This window comes from Gymnoscopelus microlampas (genome assembly GCF_963454915.1).
Source record: "Gymnoscopelus microlampas genome assembly, chromosome: 7".
NCBI classification, from domain to species: Eukaryota; Metazoa; Chordata; class Actinopteri; order Myctophiformes; family Myctophidae; genus Gymnoscopelus; species Gymnoscopelus microlampas.
This window is the reverse complement of record NC_139944.1, coordinates 43,817,085-43,842,101: the sequence shown is the minus strand read 5'-3', so window position 1 is coordinate 43,842,101 and position 25,017 is coordinate 43,817,085. Positions and strand designations below refer to the sequence as shown.

General features: G+C 41.6%; 1 protein-coding gene across 4 annotated transcripts; it reads left to right on the top strand.

Moving 5' to 3' along the window:
- Window positions 1-636: 636 nt before the first annotated feature.
- pxk (PX domain containing serine/threonine kinase) lies at window positions 637-23,952 on the top strand. 4 transcript variants are annotated; one of them, XM_084063209.1, is made up of 19 exons: window positions 637-886; window positions 4,434-4,484; window positions 4,585-4,632; window positions 6,715-6,901; window positions 9,161-9,238; window positions 9,703-9,776; window positions 9,941-10,015; window positions 10,127-10,231; window positions 10,443-10,544; window positions 10,756-10,917; window positions 11,190-11,307; window positions 11,478-11,556; window positions 11,672-11,720; window positions 13,048-13,125; window positions 13,306-13,392; window positions 14,440-14,497; window positions 15,172-15,231; window positions 16,977-17,005; window positions 20,012-20,123. In XM_084063209.1, the coding sequence occupies exons 1-18, from the start codon at window positions 785-787 to the stop codon at window positions 16,991-16,993; spliced, it is 1,530 nt and encodes a 509-aa protein (XP_083919335.1). In that variant the 5' UTR covers window positions 637-784; the 3' UTR covers window positions 16,994-17,005; window positions 20,012-20,123. The 4 variants fall into 4 exon arrangements, with proteins under 4 accessions (XP_083919335.1, XP_083919334.1, XP_083919333.1 ...); XM_084063208.1 differs by having other exon boundaries at window positions 15,169-15,231; XM_084063207.1 differs by lacking the exon at window positions 16,977-17,005 and having other exon boundaries at window positions 20,012-23,952.
- The last annotated feature ends 1,065 nt before the right edge of the window (window positions 23,953-25,017 follow it).

Genomic DNA, 25,017 nt, shown 5'->3' with positions numbered 1-25,017 from the left:
ATGGTGGGTCCCCGGTCAAACACATATCAATTTGGGGGTCCACGACATGAAAAAGTTTGAGAACCACTGCGTTAATATCAATATGTTTTAAAAATTCTCCTCTCTTCGTTTTCACTAACTTTTAATTTGGGAAATAACCAACAGGAAGTGTCTGTGTGTAATTGTCGGTAACGTGACGGTGTGACCAGTGTTGCCATGTCCGCTCTTTATAAGCGACTTCGGGCTTGTCTTTCTGTAAAGGTTGCGGTTTTTTGGGCTTGTTTCTAAAGTGTAGTTGCTTATTTGAGCTTGTTTCCTAGATGTTGTTTTAACCAGCGTTTCTCAAACATTTTCAAATTTCAAGTCAAGAACCTCCACATTAAGATGCATTTGTCTGCGGACCCCCATCTGAAAATATGTTATGCCAGGGAACCTGGCCCCCATACTAGATTGGTATTATTGAAATGTCAAATAGTTTTCAAGATTTTGTTTTTTTCCAAATAGCCAACGTATAAATTTAAAGAGCGAAGGCCAGGCTCGCTTCTTTTGGCCTTGTTTTCATAGACCTGGTTGCTTGTTTCTCTCTCGAAACCTGGCAACACCTGGCTGGGTGTGACGTCGAAAAACCCGAACAGAAGCTGCTGCTCTCTTCCTGAAGCTACGACGTCCTTTTTCTGTGGTGCTCACATCTGACATGTCTGTCATCATGTCCTGATATATATTCCTAACACCTCTGGATACTGAAGCCACTGTGGTCATCATCTCACTATCACCCGTTAAGGACGTGTTTTAGTGTACAGCTACAATGTCTTTCCTGGAGAAGCCGTCCCCAGGCAGGGTGCTGTTGGATGACACCGTCCCTCTGACGGTGCTGATAGAAGCCAGCCAGAACCTACACACACACACGGTGAGTCGGTGGTGGAATAATAACACACACGCACACACAGTGAGTCAGTGGAATAAAACCGTGGTTCTCAAACTTTCGCATTTTTAAGGACCTCTCTATAACTCTGACAGTGTACAAATGGAACCAAATGGACCCGTTAGGGTTCATTTGGTTCCATTTGTACACTGTCAGAGTTACAGACTTGTAAGGGTCAATTTAAGGAACCCCAAGATTCCCTGGACCCTACTTTGCACACACACACACACACACACACACACACACACACACACACACACTAGTAAAATTACTACATCAGTACAAGCTGGTAGACTTATAGCTAGTTTTAAGCCATCGTTAGGTTACTGCTGTTCTTTAAGGTACAGTGTTTGGGGTCAAACGGGTCGGCTTGTGTTCACTGGCCGACTGAGAGCTGAGCTGCTGACGTTTTGTTGTTGACAGTTGGGGATTTGCGTTGTTACAGCGGAGACGGTTACCTGTAGAAACCAGCGACCACAGCTAGGGTTCTCTTTTCTGGCAAGTCACGTGTTTAGCTGCTCTGGCGTATTTATTTTTTAAAACCAGAACACGAATTCAGGTGGCAGTTTGGCACGTATACGGGGCACTTGGCAAACGTGCTATACTGGTTCTAGTTACTCAGGTCAGAGGACAAAATGCGTCTGTACTGCCGTTTGTCTGACTGTCATGAATAATGACAAAAGGCAAAATCCTCAGCATTCTGGTGCAATAACCATACATTGTCGTAGCAGCCCTTAAAGGGACTTGCCCTAAATGTCAACACAACACATTGTGATGATAACACAAACGAGATGTTGGGAATCTGTTGATAGGATCTTATGGTTAATCCCGAAGTTATAATAGTGTGGTTTTTTTGACAACTTTTAGGATTCACATAACTGAATAGGTCACCGATTAGCGCGTGACACTGTTGTCAGCTGAGGTAACCCTGACCCATGGTTAGTACCGCGCTAACGTCACGCCAGGACACCGGAAACTACTTCCAATCTGTGATTTGTTAAACTAGTGGCAGATTGTTAGCATACCATATGTATGAGTACTACAAAACAACCCAGGCACAGGGTTTGTTTGTGTGTGTGTGGGTGTGAGAGAGAGAGAGAGAGAGAGAGAGACAGAGAATGAGAGAGAGGTGGGTGGGTGGTCATAAGGCAGCAGCCTATTGAGGCCAACTACACATCCTGGCTGGCAGATTGCCTGTCAGCGGTTTAGAAGCACAGTCACCGCTACCAAATATTTGTTTCATGTAACACTGTATTCAGTTTGGCACTTGATGCATTGATAAAGCAACAAAGGAACATTTAACTACTGACGCAGGGCAGCTACCAACATAAGGTACCTGGCTGGAAATACAGTAAAGGGGCTGACAGTCACAAGCCTCACATTAACAACAGTACATTACACAACATCCATTCAGGCACACAGTAGACTAGATACATTAGACACAGCATCCATTCAAACTGTAGACTATACATTAGACACAGCATCTATTTGGACAGTGGACTATACATTAGACACAGCATCCATTCAGACAGTAGACTATACAATAGACACAGCATCTATTTGTACAGTGGACTATACATTAGACACAGCATCCATTCAAACCGTAGTCTATGCATTAGACACAGCATCCATTCAGACAGTAGACACAGCATCCATTCAGACAGTAGACTATACATTAGACACAGTAGAGATTCAGACAGTAGACACAACATTCATTCAGACAGTAGTAGACTATACATTAGACACAGCATCCATTCAAACCGTAGACTATACATTAGACACAGCATCCATTCAGACAGTAGACACAGCATCCATTCAGACAGTAGACACAGCATCCATTCAGACAGTAGACTATACATTAGACACAACATCTATTCAGACCGTAGACTATACATAAGGCACAGCATCAATTCAGACAGTAATAGACTAGAAGACTAATACATAATTACATATATACAAACATTATATTTAGTTGGTTCCACAGATAAATATTGTGAAATAGCCGAATGACAAGCTCACAACGCCTCGCATTGCGAAAATGTTTACCTGTTTCTTAGGTAATATGTGACCATTTGGCCAATGTTTGACCTTTTCTTCTTGTATAGTTTGTTGGTTACTTTTGATGTAGTAATGGGCTTATGGTTTGTTTATTTTCTTTCCATTTTAGAGCTATTAAAAAGGTTAAATTGTCACTTTAGAAATGTGCAGATGCCCTGTATACACTTATACCGCACTGTAATTTATGTTGGTTTGTTTAATGTTGAGTGAGAAAAGTAGAAAACATTGTTGCACATTAAGCTAATCATCTGGGGACTCCCATAATCACTTGGGGACCCCCCTGGGGGGCCCATTGCCGTAGAAAACTATTATTGGACAGATTCACATAGTAGTAGCTCTTATGTCAATTGAAACATCTAACTTCAAAAAGTAGTTGGCTGTAAGTTGATATTCCTAAATGAAAACATAAACATTTTGATTTTACATCAGTTAATTCCTGTGTGTGTGTGTGTGTGTGTGTGTGTGTGTGTGTGTGTGTGTGTGTGTGTGTGTGTGTGTGTGTGTGTGTGTGTGTGTGTGTGTGTGTGTGTGTGTGTGTGTGTGTGTGTGTGTGTGTGTGTGTGTGTGTGCGCGCGCGTGAGTGTGTGGCGGTCGCCTATGTGTAGATTTATGCCAGAATGGTTTTACTGGGTGACCTTTGGACCTTGGAATTGCCAACTCTAGCCAATAGGAAAAACACAGGAAAGAAAACAGGAAATTTCTGATCCGGTCTACTGCGGATATCACCAGGCAGCGGAAACTAGAGCAGATATCGATATAGCCTGTTCTCCTTCAAAATGATTCCCTCGGCCAGCAGCGTCATAATATTAGGGCCTACCCAGTACCCATAAACCTGTGATGCGGTGCACTTTAGCTAATCTTTAAAATGAAAAATGACCATAAATGTGAGTGTTCTGTTTTATTCTAAAGCCCTGTCCACACCAATGATTTGCAATGCAACTAGTCGTCGCAAACTTGCAACCATCTGCAAACACTTGCAACATTACCCCCAAATTGCAATTTCTTGCAACTTGTTGCAAGTTACAACTAGTTGCGTTGCGAATCATTGGTGTGGACTGGGCTTAACTCGTGGAGTTACTGTTGTAACTGATGAGACCAGGCCACTCGATTCAGCATTCATGTGGGGGAACAATAACATTGCCACGCTTTCCCAACCCGATATATAACCAGATATTAGCTGAGGAGTAGGCATGGCCGAGACCGGGTCACATTAATCTGTTAGGAATGAAAACCAGGCTTTCTGCTGTGTGGAAAGCCTGGTGACGCGAGGTTAATCTGTAGTGAATCGCAGATCAGCAACATAACAATCAACCAATAGTAAGGATTACAATGATCAGATCCTAGATAAGCAACATTATAATAAACCAACTGTAAGGAGTACAAGGATCAGATCCTAGATCAGCATCCAAATCACATCGATCCAAATCCTAATGCCTTAACACGTGTGTCTGTCTCTGTCTCTCTCTATCTCTAGGAGTACATTATTAGAGTCCAGAGAGGAGTGTCTCCAGAAAACAGTTGGCAGGTAATTAAACAATTTACAATACATTTTCTACACCAAATGGACCAATCATATGTTTTAGCATGTGAATCAGTTAAACTTGTTTTTGTCTTATGTGTTCCAGGTGATTCGTCGCTACAGCGATTTTGACTTGCTCAACACTGGACTGCTGGTGAGTCACACACACAGTCACACACGCATACGCGCGCGTGCGCACACACGCACACACTCACCTTTCGTCCAGTAATCAGAGTGGAGCAGGTCAGGCCCTGGTTACTGGTTTTAAAGGAGCACATCACAACACCACTTCCTGTTTGACAAGAAGTTCCCTAAGATTTTGCTGAGGTTTTACAAGCTTATTTCCTGTCCAGGAACCCGGGACTGACCCTCACGTTCCTCCCTGTCAGCCTCTCCATCCCTCTCTTCTCTTTCTGTCCTCTCTCCTCTTTCCTCCTCTCCCTGACACTGAGAAAACTGACATGCCTGCTTACACTTACAGTTTACAGTATGTTCTTCCTCATTCTCTCTCTTTCTTCCATATTCTGTCTCTTGAGTGTCTTCCGTCTCTTTTCTCATTCTCTGTAGTATTCATAAAATGCAAGATCATGAAGCCAGTCTATTCTGTGTCATCCAAATCTGCCATTGGCTTCATTCTTGTTCATGACTAGTTAAATGTCCTCACATGCTTCATTCTTGTTCATGAATAGTTAAATGTCCGCACATTTCATGTAGGCTAATCGGGGGGGGGGGGGGGGGGGGGGGGCATGCCTTACATTTTTGGACGATTGGTTTGAATGGTTGAATGACAGGCTTTGGAGTTTGGGCTGTGGGATCTGTCGCCATGGTTACAGCCCTGCAAGCTAAGGGATCATCTCTAGCTGCTGTCTACACACTGCCACACAGAGAGAATAGCAGAACACACAGATGCTGCAAACTTATAAAGGACTTTCATTTAGGCCCCGTGTCCACACACACTACGTTTTATGAGCGGAAGGGTGCTTTGGGATGGGAGCTATAAATGTTCACAGCCGTGTGTAATGGTCAGGCCGACTCTTAATGACACCTTTTTCAGTACCGGTTAAACAATGATTGCATAAACTCTGAATCGGGCGAATGTAGAAGAGGACATGAAAAATGATTAACCACATCAAAGCATACAGCGTCAACTTGAGTCTGAGCATCTTTGTGAGGAAATGCACAAGAGCAGGGGAGAATGGCAACTTAATTTAAGTTGCCAGATAAATTGGCTGCATACAAAGCCAAACTGGAGCTATAGGGATGGTGAGTGAAGAGGGGCATATTTGATGTTCAAACATTAGCAAGGATTTTGGGAAGGACTAAGACCGTCTTTTGTCCATCTGGTGGGCAATCACATTCGAGCTTCACAGTCAATATTATTTTCAGACAAAAGAGATGAGGGTTGAGCCCATTGGATGTAATAACATTAACTGCTTTGGTTACTACACCCATGATCATTGTGAGGCTTTTGCTACGTAATAATGTAATAAAAAACAAGACCAGTAATACCGTCAGCCATGTGTCACACCAAAAGTGGTGACCCATTGAATAGAATGATTACGCAATCGCCACAGACTGCAAGGTATCGGTCACTGATTTACGTGTAACCTTGTTACACGGAAACCTTGTCCATTTATCAGGAAACAGCGCAAATGCGTCGGATGGATTTTTCTTTTCCTTTGTGGCAACATGGAAAGAACAGGGAAATGTAGGTCTTAAATGTAACGAAGTAACGCCATTATTTTGGAAAACGTAACCAAGTACTCTAATCGCAAAACAAAGCCGTTACCCAAAAAAGTATTCCGTTACCCCCAACACTGGCAATGCCTCTGCACAAGCGCCTCAAACTTCATTGTCTTTTTGCTGACTGTATATATCAGTAACACTTCCTAAGAAGCCTATGTCTATAATGCATTATAAACACACTTATAATGCATTATCTGCTTATTGCACTGAGATAGTAATAATGCTTCATAACAATATTCATTGTAAAGCATTTTATAATTACTTACATTACAAGGTCATGTATAAACGCCTTGTAATCTGCTTATAATACTGGTAGTACTCATAATGCAATCATGACACATTATAAAGCCTATTATAATGACTTATAAGGTCAAGTATCATAATCCTTCATAATTACTGGTCACTCACAGACCTTTTCTTTAAACCAGGCTCACATTGTATTCACATTTTCATAGTTGTAATAAAGTATAATGTCTCTCTCTCTCTCTAGGTGTCTGGTGTCTCGCTCTTTCTACCCAGTAAGAAGTTGATAGGTAACATGGACAGAGAGTTCATTGCTGAGCGACAGAAAGGACTGCAGGCCTTCCTGGACACTATTACCCAGCACCTTCTGCTCTCCGCCTGTGAGCTTGTCAAGAAGTTCCTGGATCCCAACAACTACTCAGCCAATTACACAGGTCAGTAGTAGCAGCCCCGACAGCCACTCAGCCAATTACACTGGTCTTTCAGTGGGTTAGTCCTCCAATTCAGTGGACAGATCCAGGAGTTGACCCAGGAGATTCCCCACACAGAAGTCACCGCTTTGTTGTTAAATCAAATCGTCTTTCATGTCAATGTGATGTAACATCATTAGATCAAATTAATTGTAATGAATAAATTACAGTACAATGATTTTTAAAACTAGATAAAAGCGCCCTTTGGGCGTTTGGCCCCTTCCTACATGAAAGCCCCCTGTACTCCCAGACACTACCAGGCCTCCGCCCAGCTGTCCCCATCACCGTTGAGTGTAGTTTGTATTGATCATGTATTTGTATACATTGTAGGCAGCAATATATTTTAATTGTGAAAAGCAAAAGTCATTAAAGCATGCGTTGTATATGCAGTGTTATTTAATAATGAAAACAAATTATGTGTGCATGCATCAAACATCTGTTTGAATGAATAAGTTATAGGCGAGGCAGAGCAGTAAAAACTCAGAATTCAAGTCCAGTGCAACAGGCTGCCTAGTGGCCAAAATGTGGGGCAGGAAACATAATTCAATAGGTAACCAAATATGGAGCAACAAGTTGCTTACTGGCCAAAATTTGGGGCAAAAAACTCTACAACATGTAATGTAAGTACATTAACTCATTTAGTGCCAGAATTCATGAATTAATTAAGTCAGCCAGTGCCAGTGTTTTTGAGCATTTTTACTAACCTAAGAGCCACAGATTATTTAGTTCCAGGACGATCGACACGTGAGTGTCGCAAAAGACGGAGGAGTGTCTGCTTCCATCGGAGAAAAAAAAGCGTGTCACACGACACGACCCTCCGTTCTTTAGTTATTGGCTGTTGAATATAGCTTGTTCTTGTCAAAAACACAGAAAAAAAGAAAGCAGAGAAATCTTTATTTTTTTTAAATCCTCGGGCAGGGTTTGGTTTGTTGTGATCATCTAGCGTAAACACGGTTTTGACATGTTACACGTCATTGGCACTCTGGGCTAAAAATGGACGTGTTACACATCATTGGCACTGAATGAGTTAACGGTGCGGAAAGCAGCTATCCCAATGGCCAGACCACTGAGAAATATTTGTGTAAAGTGTGGACTGTGGACCCAGTTGGAGCACTGATGTGCTGTGAGACCCTCCACAACGCTGACTTGGCATTAGATGGGTGTCATTGCGGGTTTTAATAGAAAGATAATGCTAGTTTTGAAATGAAAATGTCGCTTTTAAGGTAGCATCGTCGCCATAGACCTCTCTGAGTTTTTCAGGGAGGATTATTAATGAAGCTACAACAATTACATCAACCCCCTTTCTCATATAGTCAACCGCTCAGGCCTCACCCTGGAAAACCCAACTATTCACATAGAATTAATTCTGGGATAGATGTCTGGCCAGATATTAGCAAGAACAAAACAATAGGGAGAGCAGCTGTTAATGTTTTTATTTTCATGCTGTTGATGGGACCGGGTAGGATAGTTGGGATTAATTTAACAACAAAATGTCCTCAACTTTGATTCTGATTATTCTACCAATTCTTGCATTTGGTCACAATTAGAAAAGTACTCAGCTGTTCATAGTTCCGACTGAAGTTGCCATGTTGCTCAGAACCATGGTTGGTGACGCATCAACATGTTATGGAGATCAAACCTGAAATTGTGATTGTGAATTTCATGCAATACGAGTTATAAGGAGTTATCTTTATCACATGGTGGTTCACTGAGATTGCTAGCTGTCATTACATCAGGTATAGCCTACAACCTTTTTTTTTTCTCGCACCTTAACTTGAGTCCATAGCATATCATATGTGCAGTATAGATCTGCTGCTAATCTCAAGCAACTTTATGTCTTACCTCAGGTACTGACTGCACCTTATGTCTTACCTCAGGTACTTACCGCACCTTATGTCTAATCTCAGGTACCATGTGTAAATATGTAGATCATTTGTTTGTTTCTTATTGATTGATCTCTCTTCCCCTGGCCTCTTCTTCTTCCCTTTCTTTTTTTATGGAAACAACTAAAATGATGCAGCATGCACAAAAACTAATTTCACCCACTGTTACAAACCTGTTGATGTGACAAGAAAGTTCATTCTGATTCTGAGATTCAATCTTTCTTTGTTTCCCCTTTTTTTCCTCCATTTCTGTTTTCCTCCTGCGGTTTTTATCTCTTTACCTGTCATTCACTCTTTATCTCACTGTGCCCCCCTCCCCTTCTGTTTCTTCTGTCTCCAGAGATTGCCCTTCAACAGGTTTCTATGTTCTTCAGGTCAGATCCACAGTGGGAGGTAGTGGAACCACTCAGAGACATTGGTAAGTCCTGGACTGGAAACAGAATACGTTGAACCGAATCAATCAAATCAATATTTCGACATAACATATTGATTTGAAATTATCCTCCACATAATTAACAGAATAACCACACAATTCCTTAATGGACCAAATCAGAAGTGAGCAGAGCATGTGAGCGGAGCGGGTAGAAATGCTGCTCGGCGCTCCAGGGCGGTGGTTTCACGCTCGCTATTCGCTCATGTTGTTGACCCCCCCACGCTCCGCTCCCCGTCGCTCACGTTGATTTGCGCACCTCTCGCTCCATTCTCCACTCAAACTGGGCCGCTCAACAGTAAAAAAAACTAAAAGAAAAAAAAAGTAGAAATTTGAATGAAATCTTGATCAAGGACGTGCGCTGTGCACTGCTGGATGTCTGTGTGTCTGAGTTTGAGTATTCAGTTAAAATGAATGAAAGGTAAACAGAAGTGCTGTTTCTTTGTTCCCAGGTTGGAGAATCAGAAAGAAGTATTTTTTAATCAAAAACAAAGAGCTTCCCAAAGAAAGACAGCTGTTGAGCTGGGTGAGCTGCTCCGTTTTTTTTATTACAATAAATGCATATAATACTGACACAACACCGGCACCGTGTCTAAACTACAACTGTGTGTGTGTGTGTGTGTGTGTGTGTATGTGTGTGTGTGTGTGTGTGTGTGTGTGTGTGTTTTCTTTCTTGTACATGTGTGACAGGTGGATCTAGGTCCTGATAAGTTCCTGTCTGATAAAGACCTGCAGTCTGCAATGAAGCTATTGACAACGCTGTCTGTATGTACACAAACACAACACACACAAGCAGAAATAATGATAATTATTAGCGGTAGCACCACTGCTATTCTATTAGTACTGCTAAACTGTCTCCTCTCCTCACCTCCATAGAATCCATACATCTGTCCAGTATTGTTTGTCAGTACTGGTGAGTCTTCAGCGTTGGTCATCAGACAGTTTAATGAGAAAGGCTCTCTGAGAGATCACATCTGTAAGGTACAGTAACTGGCTGAGTGTGTGTGCGTGTATGTGTGTGTGTGTGTGTGTGTGTGTGTGTGTGTGTGTGTGTGTGTGTGTGTGTGTGTGTGTGTGTGTGTGTGTGTGTGTGTGTGTGTGTGTGTGTGTGTGTGTGTGTGTGTGTGTGTGTGTGTGTGTGTGTGTGTGTGCACATGGGGGTGTAATTAACCATTTCCACTGCTCTCTGTAGGTGAAACCTAAAGATGTGTTTTTGAAGAAGTATTGTAACCCAAAGAAGAGCCAGGGCCTGGAGCTACAACACATTAAATTGTATGGAAGACACATACTGGAGGTATATAATCACGCACACTCGCACGCACACACACACACACACACACACGCACACAGTCTAAATGACCCTTAAGTCAGATAAGAAAACAAAGCTGACTGTAATGGACTCATGAAGAGATGCATCTGCTCACCATACAGTAGGTCAGCGTCTTTCAAATGTGTGTGTGTGTGTGTGTGTGTGTGTGTGTGTGTGTGTGTGTGTGTATACACAGGCATTGCGGTTCCTCCATGATAAAGGCTTGCCGTACGGTCACCTCCACCTGGGAAATGTTGTGTTGGACGAGGGTCGTTGTCGTCTGCTGGAGGTGGAGAACAGCATGCTGGGACTTCCTGCGTTCCATAGACCTCACATCACACAGCTCAGGAAGATCAATGTAAGACATTGTCTATACTCAAGTGGTTCTCAAACGTTTTCGTGTCAAAGCACCCCAAAATTAATATGTATTTGGCCGTGGACCCCCATCTGAAAAGTTTTTGTGCCAGGGACCCCCATACAAGATTTATGTTTTAAAATGTTAAAATAATATTCCAAAAATATAAATTTATTTCAAGAAAATAGTCGTCTCTACTGTTCTACTCTACTCTATTGCACTCTTTGCACTCTACTGTAAAGTATCATTGATGTGTGTGTTGTTTGTGCTTCCAGTCAACAGAGAGTATAGATGTTTATTCATTTGGTCATTTACTGTATGAGATGACTTACGGACGACCTGCTGACAGTGTTTCTGTAGACCAGTACCCTCCTACAGCCTACAGTAGTGTAGGTATGTACCCCCCACCCCACACACACACACACGCGCAAACACAACTGTCCTACCACCTAAACACCCATTAGAAACCTTTGCACATAGAGACTTGAATGACAACACTGAGAACCTAATATGTAATATGTATCTCGTGTGTGTGTGTGTTTGTTTGTTTGTTTGTTTTACAGTGTCTGTACTTCAGTCCATTCTTTCAACTGAAGCTTGTAAAACTGGAATGCCGACAGTCTCACAACTCATACAAACACCGTGAGTACATCTCCTTCATACTGCAAATGACTTTGTTTGTGATTTCTTTCTTTCTCTGTTAAAACGTTAATAACGTTAATAACTAAGTCAATATTTACTATGTATTATTTTCCAGGTTGTTCAGTGATGTCCAGTTGTACCAGACAGACAAACTGCAGTTTAAAGTGAGTTCAACCTCTAGAACCAGTTTACACCAGGTGAACCACATGAACCTTTTGCGTTCCTATTCTGGGGTGAACAAAAATAGCAGTTCTACAAGTTCATAACATGTTGCAATGCAGTGTGAGCTGGTAGATAGGCTATTTTTGGCTAAAAGGTTTGGTGTAGAGGAGGACAAGGAGCAATTATAGAGCCCTGGGGGACCACAGTCAACTAAGTATATTGTAGGATTAAGTGGTTAATTTAGTCAGCATTCTCAGAGATTCCATGTGAGGTTGGTTTGGTCTGAAAGCCTCCATTCATCACGCCACCTTTCTTCTCTACTCCTTAACATCCTCTGTTTGTTTACACAACTATGGGTCCCCAGAAAGACCAAAAGGAAGGACGGACACTTAGCGAGCCCAAGAGAGAGAGACACAATTAATTCAAAATAGTATTCAGATATGACATAAGTACATGCATTTTGACTCTCGAGAGTGTCAAATAAATACATTGCTGTTCCAAGTGTTAACATTGGGACAATTGTTGCAAATAATAAAAAAAAAAAAGATTTTAAAGGAGAATTTGTTGTCCTTCTAATAAATGGTGAGACCTACATTTTGATTAGTTATCCCATGCATGGACTTACAGGACTCCTTGATGCAATATTACATTGCAGAAAATATCAACATAATGAAATAAGAAATCTAAACGTTAAGGTCCCATTCATTAGAAGGACTAATATCAGTTACCCGAACCAGGGACGTGTGTTTTCAATGAGTCTAACATGGATCTTGACGTTGAACAGGCTTATATAGCTGGGGGGGGGGGGGTCATAGGTACCTATTTATGATTTTGCCGGTCATGGGTGCCTATTTATGATTTTGCCGGTGGGTGCTCATCCGTCTTGATCACATGACTATAGAGATAATGCATGATTTGTATGATGTTTGGACTAAATCTGTAGGAGTAATAAAAAATGTTTATGTTTTGCCTGGTGGCGCTATAAAAGGCTCATGTGAAAGACTTGGGGCAGAGGTTTTTTCTAGGGAGTGTGTGCAAAGTTTCACGCTGGTCTCTCCACTAGAAACGTGAATCATCCTGTTATAGCGCCACCATGAGGCCAATTTGAAAAATGTAGGATAGCATTTCTTCTTGGCACATAGGCTCAATGTAGCCTGACAGCGAGTCACGGGTACGAGTCCTGATCCCGACGGCCTTTGCTACGTGTCACTCCCCATCTCTCTCTCCCCATTTCCTATCAAACTACTGTCCTATCAATAAAGGCATACAAGTCCCCAAAAAATCTATGTTTATCTGTATTAAAGTGTTATTTATGTGTCTTCATTTCAGATCCCCAGCAAACTGAAGGAAGCCTTAAAGACAGCAAAAGACAGTATGGAAAGACGACTGCAGGACGAACAGAAGATGGTTAGTTACAACAAACAACAAAATTAAACAAACTACTACTGTCTAACTATCTTTGATGATGAAGGTGATGATGAAATTGATGATTGTAGTAATATTGCTGATGATGGTAATGTTAGTGAAGGTGATGATGAAGTTCACAATGATTGTGTTGTTGATGATGATGATGATGTATTGTTTCAGCTCCATCAGTTCAGGCGTGTGAGCAGAGCGCAGTCTCACCACGGATCAGAACAGGAGAAGAAGAAGAGGAAGATACTGGCCAGAAAGGTACAGCATCATGACCCAATTTCACTTCACAGATGAGTAAGGAAAAATGTACAGTGAAACTGGGCAGTTGTCCAGAACCCGGGAGGATACAGCTCCCGGTTACAGTGGTGTCTTGGTTCTAAAATAGTCAGATTGCTAGGACATATCCCCTAGATGCCATCTACCACTCTGCTCTAAGGTTCATCACAGGTGACCCATACAATACCCACCATTGCACTTTATACACTAAAGTCGGTTGGCCCTCTCTCTCTATGAGACGATACCATCATTGGTACACCTACTGTACATCTATACAGCTATGTTAACATCAGATATTTCATCACTGTTTAAAACCTAATACTTCCATTCATCAAACACGTTCTCAGGTCTACATCCCATTACTTGTCCCTAAGGCCTACACCGAGCTAGGTAAAACAGCCTTCTGTTTTAGAGCTCCCTTTACCTGGAATGAATTACAATGCACTTTAAATATTGAGTCCATGATCTCACTTGGGCAATTTAGAAACTTGCTCGCTAATCTTGTTGTTTTAAATTGTCATCGTTTTAATTAAGGCGTCGCCGTCTTTATTATTGTTTTCATACTCTGTTCTTTGCCTGTTTTCACAATACATAACTTGTTTTTTCCTGCTGTTCTTATTTCAATATTATTACACGGTTGTATTATGCCCTCTGTAATGTCTGCATCATTGAAAATGAGGGCTCTGCCCTCAATGTATTTCCGAGAACATAAATAAAGGTTGAATGACTGAATGAATCACAAGGAGAAAGACAAATGACAACTTCATGTCAGTGTTGTCACAAGACGTCTCCTCGCTCAGCCCACTACACAAGTCAGCAAGGCCATACCTTGTATTCAACAGTGAATACAAGAAATAATTCCACACTTGTGTAATAAATGACGGTGATACAATTACTTTGTTACATGTGGAAATCTAATGTGTCATTCATTGACCGTGCCCTGCCCAGAGTTTCTCAACTACTTCAGGGATGTGAACCTGCAACCTTACCTGCCTGATTCTCATGACATTATGTTAATGTTTTCTGTAGAAGTCAAGACAATCAGCATATGAAGAGGACTCCTCTGTCAAATACTGCAATAACTCTGGTATGTTGCTATTATTTTATACTACATTGAATACTGCAATAACTCTGGTATGTTGCTAGTATATTATACTACGTAGAATACTGCAATAACTCTGGTATGTTGCTATTATTTTATACTACGTAGAATACTGCAATAACTCCGGTATGTTGCTAGTATATTATACTACATTGAATACTGCTATTCTTTTATACCACATTGAATACTGCACTAACTCTGGTATGTACAGTAGTATATTGATTGATTGATTGATTGATTGATGTACTTTATTTAGTAAGACATGAGAACAACAGTACATGGAAGTACAAATTCACAATACAAGGTCTACATATTATATATATATATTATATATATATTAAAGCTAAATCCGTTTTAAGTCCTCTCCCGACAAAGAGAGCTAATTGCAACTGTAACACCTGGGATTTGAACCTGGGTCTCCCATGTGGGTAACCAAACCCAAACCACCCATCCAAGAGGGAATTCTTCCTTGGCCAGGGCATTTATTGGGCTTATGAGCTTCGGACAGGGCAACTTGTCAATCATTTGATGTCCTACCCAACACCAGGATCTAATTGTCTCAGTGGAAGAGTAGGGAGACCACCTCTAACCACTGCAGATTCTCTCTCTCTCTCTCTCTCTCTCTCTCTCTCTCTCTCTCGCTCTCTCGCTCTCAGCAGGCTCGGGTGCCAGTTCTCCTCACACATCCCCTTCCTCCCCCACTCCTCCCTCTACAACAGGTACACACTTCTTTCTGTGTGTCTCTCTTTGTCTCTGTACAGTATGTCTGTCTCTGTCTGTCTCACTCACTATATATACGTACAGTAAACACTGTATGTGTGTTTGTTTGTTTGATTGTGTTTGTAAACTGACAGTTTGCGTAGTGCCCCGTGTGGTCAGAAGGGATCACTACTATGATAGTGCAGAACCAGTGCAGCACAACTCTGTCCTGCAGAGACAAACAACACTAACTGCTTTGTGGTGTACTACAGAGCCGTCACAGATTTTTGGTTAATAAGCTTTGGCATTAAATATTATTGTAGTGTGCTCTGAGTCTCCACTGCACGTCTCATTGTATTAATATAGTGTGCTACAATTAAATCTGGTATTTTGCCATAGCACTTACTTTGCCATAGCTCTTATAACCTATTCCGTCGATCATACCCTCAACCTCGTTTTGCCAATGAGGAATGGCAAAGTAAGGAAAGCAAGGAATGCCTTGCCTGGTTGTTGAGCTGTACTATACTGACTGAGTTGCCTAGTTAACTGTGCAGTGGCTGAAGGATAAAGGACAATTCCTTTTAACAAGTCGTTCATGAAAGTACTTGCGGTCTTGTTTCCAATGAGAACCTGTGAGCAATTAGGAGTTAAGAGTCTTGCTCAGGGACAAATTTCATTTCATCGACACATATGCTGACCTGGCCTGGAATCGAACCTGGGCAACCAGGGCCTCTGGCTCCCTAGGCGGGCTCACTAACCACTCAGCTATGGCCGCCCCATAACATGCTGAACATGTTGTTGTCCGGTGGTCAAGTATATACGTAATGACTGAGTTGCCTATTTAAGTGTGTAGTGACCGGACATGTTGTTTTTTTCCGATCGTTAAGTGTGTAGCGACTGGCCACGTTGTTGCCTGGTCGTTACGTGTGTAGCGTCTGTTGCCTAGTCGTTAACAGTATAGTGACTGGGCCTGGATCGCTGGCGTAGCGGTCCAGGCACCTAGGCTCAGTCTAGCCTGACAGTGTGTCACGGGTTTGAGTCCCGATCCTGACGGCCTTTGCTGCATGTCACTCCCCATTTCTCTCTCCCCATTTCCTGTCAGCCTACTGTCCTATCAATAAAGGCATAAAAGGCCAAAAATAAATCTTAAAAAAATCAAAAAACAGTATAGTGACTGAACATTTCCATTGTCCGGTCGTTAAACATGTATGTAATGACTGAGTTGCCTATTAAGTGTGTAGTGATATAACCACCTCCCTCTTTGACTGAACACGTTGTTGTCCGGTCTTTAAGCGTGTACTGACTGGACACATTGTTGAGTCCGGTCTTTAAGCGTGTACTGACTGGACACATTGTTGAGTCCGGTCTTTAAGCGTGTACTGACTGGACACATTGTTTTGTCCGGTCTTTATGCGTGTACTGACACGTTGTTGACACGTTGTCCGGTCCCCCAGAAGACAGATGCTTTGTAAAAGTCATAGGGGCATGTTTTTCTCTGGCCATACTCGGTACCTATCTACACACAGAGGGAGTGCCATTGGTTTCATAGTCACTGTGCCACTATGACTGAGTTTTCTTGCTGGTATGGGATTGGTACCTGCAACCCTTCAGTCCTCTTTTGTCTGCTGTAAATACTAGTGTCATTGCATATTTAGATTTCTCCTCTCCTCTCCTCTCCTGGTCATAGCAGTAAATTCTGTCCATCCTGTTGTTCCTGAATGAATAACTGTCATGTCCCTCTCTCTTCTCCCTGCTGTCTCCGTAGAGCATGCTCCACTCTGACCGTAATGCAGGGTAAAGTAAAAACAAATAATGATTATCTTGCATTTTTTTTGAAGCTGCTGTGCACTCTGACCCAAGCATACAGACACACTTGACCACTTGCAACCAAAATCTTTATTCTGGCCATTTCATAATAGGTGAACATGCTGCAAAATTAGGACAGATTTGGTGTAGAGGGAAAATGGAGGGAGCAAGGGATAGAGCCGTGAGGGACCCCGGTCCACAAAGTATGTAGGGTTTTAAGTGGTTATGCTAAGACTGGACAATATATCAAAATCAACAACCCCAGTTCAATGGTGCATTCTCACAGATGCACATGTGGGAAAAGGGTCCATTCTCAGCAGTGTGTCCTTGACCCTGCACTACGGAATCAACCCTTTTCACAGCATTGTATCACTTTTTGACAGGTAAACACAGCAGAAGGTAATAACGTTAGTTAAATACATTTGTGCTGTGTGTTTCATTCATGAGTTTCTGTGTATCAGCCAGACTTTAACTGTAAAGGAGCTGTCCATGACGGCACACAGTCAACACCTAAATGAAACACATCCACAAGTAATGTTATTAGCTTCACCTGTGTTTACCCGTCACAATATCTGCTCTGAAAAGAGTCTCGGAAATGACTAAATTGTCAAACATTAGTTAGTAAACAAAGGCCAATTCAACTTTTAGTGTAGTCCAAATTAGTGGAATCATTTAGTGTAGCAGAGCCTGTCCAGTGAGCCAACGTTCACAATAGCAGCTCCCTGACTCTGTTTGACCTGAATGGCACACTGGCCTTAAGTAGTGTCAACACCTTTACAGGATGTAACATTACCCTTCTATTTATGTCACTGTGGCTGTCGTGAAAAAGGTCTATTGAGACTGTTGACCTGTGGACACAAGAGCCCGCCACCTCGACTGGCAAGACAGTTTTAGTGACTCTGGGTGTCACTAAAGGACTGATTGGCTTATGATGTGATCTGGGTATAATATACAGTGATTTTCTCCGAATATGTATTTAAATGAAGGCTAAAGGTCCGTACACACCGGGGACGATTTTTTCATGCGAATATTTTTTTTTTTTTTTTTTTAACTTCTAAGTCAATGCAAGCTTCTACATCAGTTTCGGGGAGCGAAAAAGCACATTTTATTTATTCGGACCAAGTCCGAATTTTGCATATATTCACATAATCGCCGGTGTGTAATGACCTTAAGACTGAAAATCGTTGAGAAAGTCTGTACGTGCACTATTGGCTACTCTGCATTAAAGGACATTTCAGTCTCAATCAAACCTTCACAAAGCACATATTGTGACAAAAAGTATAAGTCAAAAAGTATTGCACTATGCAGCTTTAAAGATTAATTTTAAGACATTTTGTATTAGATGAGAGAAACTTAAGAAGAGAGTTTTTCTTTCTCTCTTATCTTAAGCAGAAAAGTGAATTTCCATTCATAGCCAAACTGTGGAAATAATAATCAATCCATGGGAGCCTCATGAAGCATTCGTTCAATATTAAGATGTATTGGGTATGGTGTCCATAGCAATAAGCATTATCGTGTCCCCCAGTAAATTAGGTGGCTGTGAACATGGAAGTAGAGTACTTATGACCTATCTATTTTATTTGGTGGTTGTACATAAAAGAGCACATTGAACTTCCCGACCTGCTGTCAAGTGTAAGTAATATAATATAGTAATTCACTGCTTGCTTGGGAAAGGGTGTACATGCTTCTTTCAAAAAAACAACTTTCACAATCTACAATGATTCTAGAAAAAGTTCTAGAAAGTTTCCCTTCTCTTCCTCTGATTCTATTTGCCCAACACAGTCTGATTCAGACCTCTGCTCTCATTGGAGATTGTGATGTGTGGAATATGTCTGTCTGTCTGTCTGCTTGCCTGTCTGTCTGTCTGTCTGTCTGTCTGTCTGTCTGTCTGTCTGTCTGTCTGTCCGTCCGTCTATCTGCCTGTTTGTCTATAAGTTGTCAATCTGGTTTGTGTTGAAAGAGGAGCACTTTGGTGAATGTAGGTAGAATTCAAGCTTTTGTTCCATTATTGGTTTCCTTGTCATCAGAGAGATGGGTGGACTTTCAGAGTTCACTACGGACCTGTTCCTCCACTGAATGTTCTGACTTTCTTCTGCTTCCATCCAACTGTCAAGCCCATTGTAGACAAATGTTTTTGCAGTGATCTAAACTTCAGCAAGGAAAATAAATCAATACAGAAGACAATTGAAACGAGACTAAATGCTAACTCCTAAATGTTCCTTGCATTCAGACTTTCTAAAGTGAAACGTCACAGTCCACGTAAGTCGTTGGATGGAAACGCACGTCACTCTGCATCTGCTCAACAAAATGTGGTTTCATTTATTTTGGAATGCAAAATGTTGCCGATGAGTGGGACAGAGATCCCTGTCAGTTCAGTACAATGAATGCCACTCCCTAGTTCCTTGGAACTCTATAGAAAAATTCTAGATAAAGCGATGTTGAACCTTTGTTGAGCCATGATTGTATAGCTATCTGGGCTACCTACCTGGGGCTAACTGAGTCCAAGTATTGTCAAACAACTTTTATCTGTGGTTTCTATCATGCCCAGGTGGCAATACAACCCAAGGTTCTACCAAAGTTCAACATTGCTTTAACGCAATAATGGTCACATAGTATGTATTCATAGATAGGATCTAAAAAACACAAGTTTCAGTTTGTTTTCTTTTTTTTTAATGATTTATTTATGTACCTGTTGTCATTATTTTAAGTATTGCATTACTTAATGTACATTTTTATATTGTATTCATCAATTAACCCATTAAAACCGGGAAAGCATCTGTGTCATTTTACATTTTTGCGTCGGCTATTCAAAAATAGCAGATCTACAAGCTCACAGCGCGTCACTTTTTGAACATTTTTGAGAAATCTTGAAAGTGTGAGAACTATTGATTTAGAAGGCATTTGCAGAACCGGCCTCAGGTCTCAATGGGTTAATTAATAATATTCATACACAGTGTGATTCTGACTCCCTTCTCTCTACTCTGACCCATACAGGAGTCCAGACCACACCTCCCCCTCCTCCACCCCCTCCTCCTCCACCACCTCCCCCTCCCCCTTCCGCCATCCATCCTGAAGGTCAGTGTGATGGGGCGGGGGGGCGCGCTGCTCTGCTCAGCTCCATTCACACGTTCAGCAAAGGCAAACTGAGAAAGGCGGAGACTGTAGACCACAGCAAACCAATCACCTGACTGCATCTGGCCAGCTGACCCCAACATCACCCCAGAGATGGTAAACTGGACGACCTTTGATCTATCACCCGCCACCCCTGGTGGGTGACGGCTGTTGGAGAAAGCTGACTATTGCCATGGCAATAGCATTTTAAGCTACCTGAATGTGGATGCATTGACCACTTCCTGCAACGACACAATACTGCTATTATTTGCTTTTAATTGCTTTTTTTTCTTCCTCCATTGAGCTGTTTTTTATATTTTTGGAGACGGGGCCAGCTTCCATTTGGAGGTCCTATTCTATTGTCAAATTTTAGTTGGCCAGTGAGTTGCTGGATTATGTCCATCTTCTAACCAGCCCCTGGACCCTACCACTCTGAACCCACAGAGAGTGGAAAGCTAGCCAGTGGAACTGCAAGTTCCTCTACTGACTCCGCCCGAAGCTCTACAACCACAATGTGATTGGTTTGCTCTACCGCCATTTTAAAACATTCTCCACATGCTTTTCATTGTGTTTGTGTTGGAATGGAGACTCACTGTGTGCCATATGGAAACTTGTGCCTAGAGAAACCCGTTGTTCCCTGTGGAGGGGAGGTGCTGAACCTCTCTGGTTGACCCCTGACCTCAGAGGTCAGTGCCCTGTTCCGGGACACTTCAACATGGTAGAAAGTTAGGATCAGCGTGGGATTTAACTTGAAACCTTCTGACAAACCTTTGACAATCTAAACAAATGCTCCGCTGCCCTTTCTACCATGACACCCCAGGACTGGACAGCGGTCATTTAGCTGATGGAAGGACACAATGTCAGCATGGTGTGGAACATAAACTAGACTGCAGCACACGCAAAGAGAACATTTTAAAATGCTTCAATTTACTCTGCAGTGAAAGCGTTTGGAATTCCTTTTATTCAGTGCAATCATTTTTCCAATCAGATGCAATGTTTTTTTTTGTGATTCAGTGAATGAATGAAAATGAATGTCATAACGAGAATAAGATACTCTGTAGCACTTTAACCCACAGGGGTGGGATTGAAAGAGGAGTGTGAGGAGGACATTGACAGTTGTTGAGAAAAAGGCGTTTTCATATTAACATCCTGTGACATGAATTATTATTATGAAGAAGATTTAACTTCACCTAGACTGGAACCCTGAACCACTGCTTAATTTAGTTAAATAACTGAAGCCTGTTTGTTTTCATTTGATTGATGTTGTGTCCCCAGACCAAGTTATATTTGACAACCTGAGGGACATTTTTCAAACACTGTGCTCTAAAGAAGTTGGAAAGAGCTTCCTCACACCAGCAGGGTGAAACCGTATACTGAAGGCTTTTTCTTTTTTTCTTTAATGAGGGAGAAAATTGATAGAGCACTAATGTTATTTTACAACTGTACAGTACAACCATGGTTTTCTATTGTTGGCCACTGGTAGCTACTCAGTAAAACTGCACTTTTTTTTTTACTGCTGGCCACTGAGCAGCTCCCCTAGAGCAGTTGGTTGTTAAGTGCCTTGCTAAAGGGCACATCAATGGTAGTTTTCTTTTTTAATTTTATTTATTTATTTTTTTGTCATGGCCTATACACCCTGCAATCTGCATGTAAGTTAACGGCTACAGTTTTTCACCTGACGGCAAGGAGTTTCACTGGCAGATCATAACAGAGGTTCATGCCATCTTCCCCATTTCCCCTCCCTACCCGACCAACCAGTAGGTTCCGCTATTTCGGTGACTCTGTTCATTGGACCGCTATAGAATAGAAATGAGCCAACTGACCCGTATTGGTGATACACCGGCGCCTGTAACTGTGGTTGTTGGTTGTGTGTAATGTGGCCCTGAGCTGGCAAATTTTGTGATGTGGTCTCTCCTGCTTCAACGTGGTATCACATACGTTTGTTGATGATGTGGTTGATCATACAGTCAAGAAACAGGTAAAGAATGTTTGTATGTTATTACTCATAGAAAGGTTTGATGACGCATTGCCGCTCAGCTGTTTACACATTACACACGAGGCAAGGCGGCCAATGGAAGTTGGACCTCTGTTTGTTTCTACTCTCTGGTACCGCTGTCAGGAATCAAACCCGGGCCTGGGGAGTGTTGTACCTCACCAGACACCCCATTAAAGGTAGTTGTTGAGAATGGAGAAGCGAACTTTAACCACCTAGATGTACCAGGTGGTCGATGTTCAATGAGACGAGGCAAACAATTGTCCCCGAATTGTTGATTCAGGACGAAGGCACAAATCTTCAAAAGCTTAAATCTAACATATATATATTATATATATATATATATATATACAAATATTTTTGTGTCTGTGAACACTGCCACAGAAATGAATGATTTAACCCTGCTGTCAGGTGGAAACCACAGAACTCCCAGCATGCATGCATGTGCGCATGACAGCAGTATTACGACTGTGACCGTTTCAAGCTTAATACAAAAGAGAACATTTCCTGGACAGCAAATAAACAAAGCCTTGTTGGTTAGCGCTTTGCTAGGTACCTAGGTATAATGTCCAGTAATTATTGTTGTCATCTAGATTCTAGTGAAAATGGAGCCTGGGAAATATTGTCTGGAGGTGGGTTTCACCCTGACCAATATTATCTTGTTATTAGTGTCAACGTGCTAACTGCCGATTGGATGTTCATCCATAATACAGCTCACTCTCATAACATGATTGCGTTAGGATTAAACAATATTATTCCAACAAAACACTGTTCTACACGTACAATATTCCGTGTTTTTTAACCTGAGCAAATACTGTACATGGCCATGATTTCACAACAATGGATGGGCCAGAAACCATAGACATAAGAGTGTGGCAGCCATGTTGACCCTACAGCTTTGGTGGTTGCTAAACATCTTGAGCTTTACCAGCTGGTCAAACAATATTGTCTGTGTCACCATGGTGAGGTTATGGAGGACATTCTTTAATATTTATAGCAAACTTTTCAACCTGGGCTATGTCTCTTAACTAAACTGTGTCTGGTATCGTGTCAATGCTATTCACATTGACAAATTATGCAAACCACCACGTCTACACCCCGATCTATGTGATTTTTACATCACTTGACAACAAGGCAGGCACGCTAACAGCAAGGCTTTAAGGCTTGTGAAGCGTGCCCAAGTTCCTCCCAGCCAAAGGAAGGAGAGCGTAGCTAATCAAAATGGTCAGGGAGTGGCTTCATAACGTGAGTGAATAGCGTACATGTGGTACAACTTGGACTAACTGTCTATTGGTCTATAGTATGTGTCAGGTACAACCTGGATTAACCGTCTGTATATACAGTATATGTCTGTACAATGAGGACTAAATCTATCAATAGTACAACCTACACTAACCCTCTGTTGACCTATTAGTTTCTGTCTGGTACAACCTAGATTAACTAACTCCATGTATCTATTACAACCTGGACAAACTGCCTGATACGTCCGCAAGAAGTTGTCTTCTCTACAAACAACTCGACAAACATCGACACAAAAAGAACAGATAATTAACTCACCAGTATGAATCAATTGGAATAGTGATGGTAATGCTGAGGAAACATCCGGAAGTTGTAGTCTGTATTTATAATGTATTCATTTAAATGTCAATCTGTTGCTACGGAAGCCACCTGACAGCTTTGGGGGAAAAACAAAACCTGTGTTTTATTTTTTTAACAATCATTTATTTTTGGTTTTATTTGCACATGCTTATAATCTTATTTCACTTGATGTGTGGTGTAAAGGATTACCCTGATATTTCACATCCTACTGCATATACAATTGAGAAAACTGCCCTGTGTGTCTGCATCCTTTTTTTTCTCCTCAATTGTTTGGGGAATTCATCTGAAATTACATAGGGGCATTGAAGCATTGGCATAGGTAGGGACTGACAAAGCAGATTTCCCCAGGCAGGGACTGATGAAGTTGATTTCATTTAAGCCACTTCTTCTCTTTTTTTTGTTTGGAGTTGTAGTGTCCCTGGAAGTCTGCATAGATATACGTAAATAGATATATAAACAGATAGATAGTAGGGGTGTCACGATACACTAATTTCACAATACGATACATGATATTGGGCTCACGATATCGATACGATATTATTAATTAATTTTTCTATTATCATCAATATTGGCCATCTTCAGCTTAAAAGTGCTTTATTTATAAAACACTGTGCAACAAGTGCAAACAAAGAGAAATAAAACTAGAAAAAGTGCTCCTATGGAGCACAGGTCTCCGCCAGGTCAGGTAGATTATTGTGGGCCAGCAATGTTTGGAATTCGGTCATTATAGAGGTGAGTGGAATCTGTAGAAGTTGAGGGATTAATGTTGATGAAGACACGATTTGTTGATTTGTGAGAGTGTAGAATATACTTTTGTGTTTGAGTTACTGTTCATTGTATTGTTATTAATGTGAAGTGGCTTATAGTGTTATAGCCATACAATCGGACAGATCCGCCTTGATCACTTGACTACAGACATGTGTACCGATTTGCGTGACAACATTTGTAGGAGTAATATAACATTTCTTTTGGTAAAAATCGGCCTCTTGGTGGCGCTATAATAGGCCAATGTGAAAAGGGTGGCATTTCTTCCTTGGCCTAGTGGGAATGTGCGTGCGAAATTTCACAGAAATCGCACTCTGTGTTCATGATTTGGGGCATTTTGTTAAAAACGGACCAATCCTGCAAACTTTGGAAGCCAATCTTAGCCAATCAGGATGGAATATGAGAGAAAAATCAGATCCGTCTTGATCACATGAATTGCTTGAGTAATATCAAAACATGTGTTTTGCAAAAGATATAATATATATAATAGGCCGATCTGAAATATTCGGCAGAGATTCTGCTCTGGCGCCCA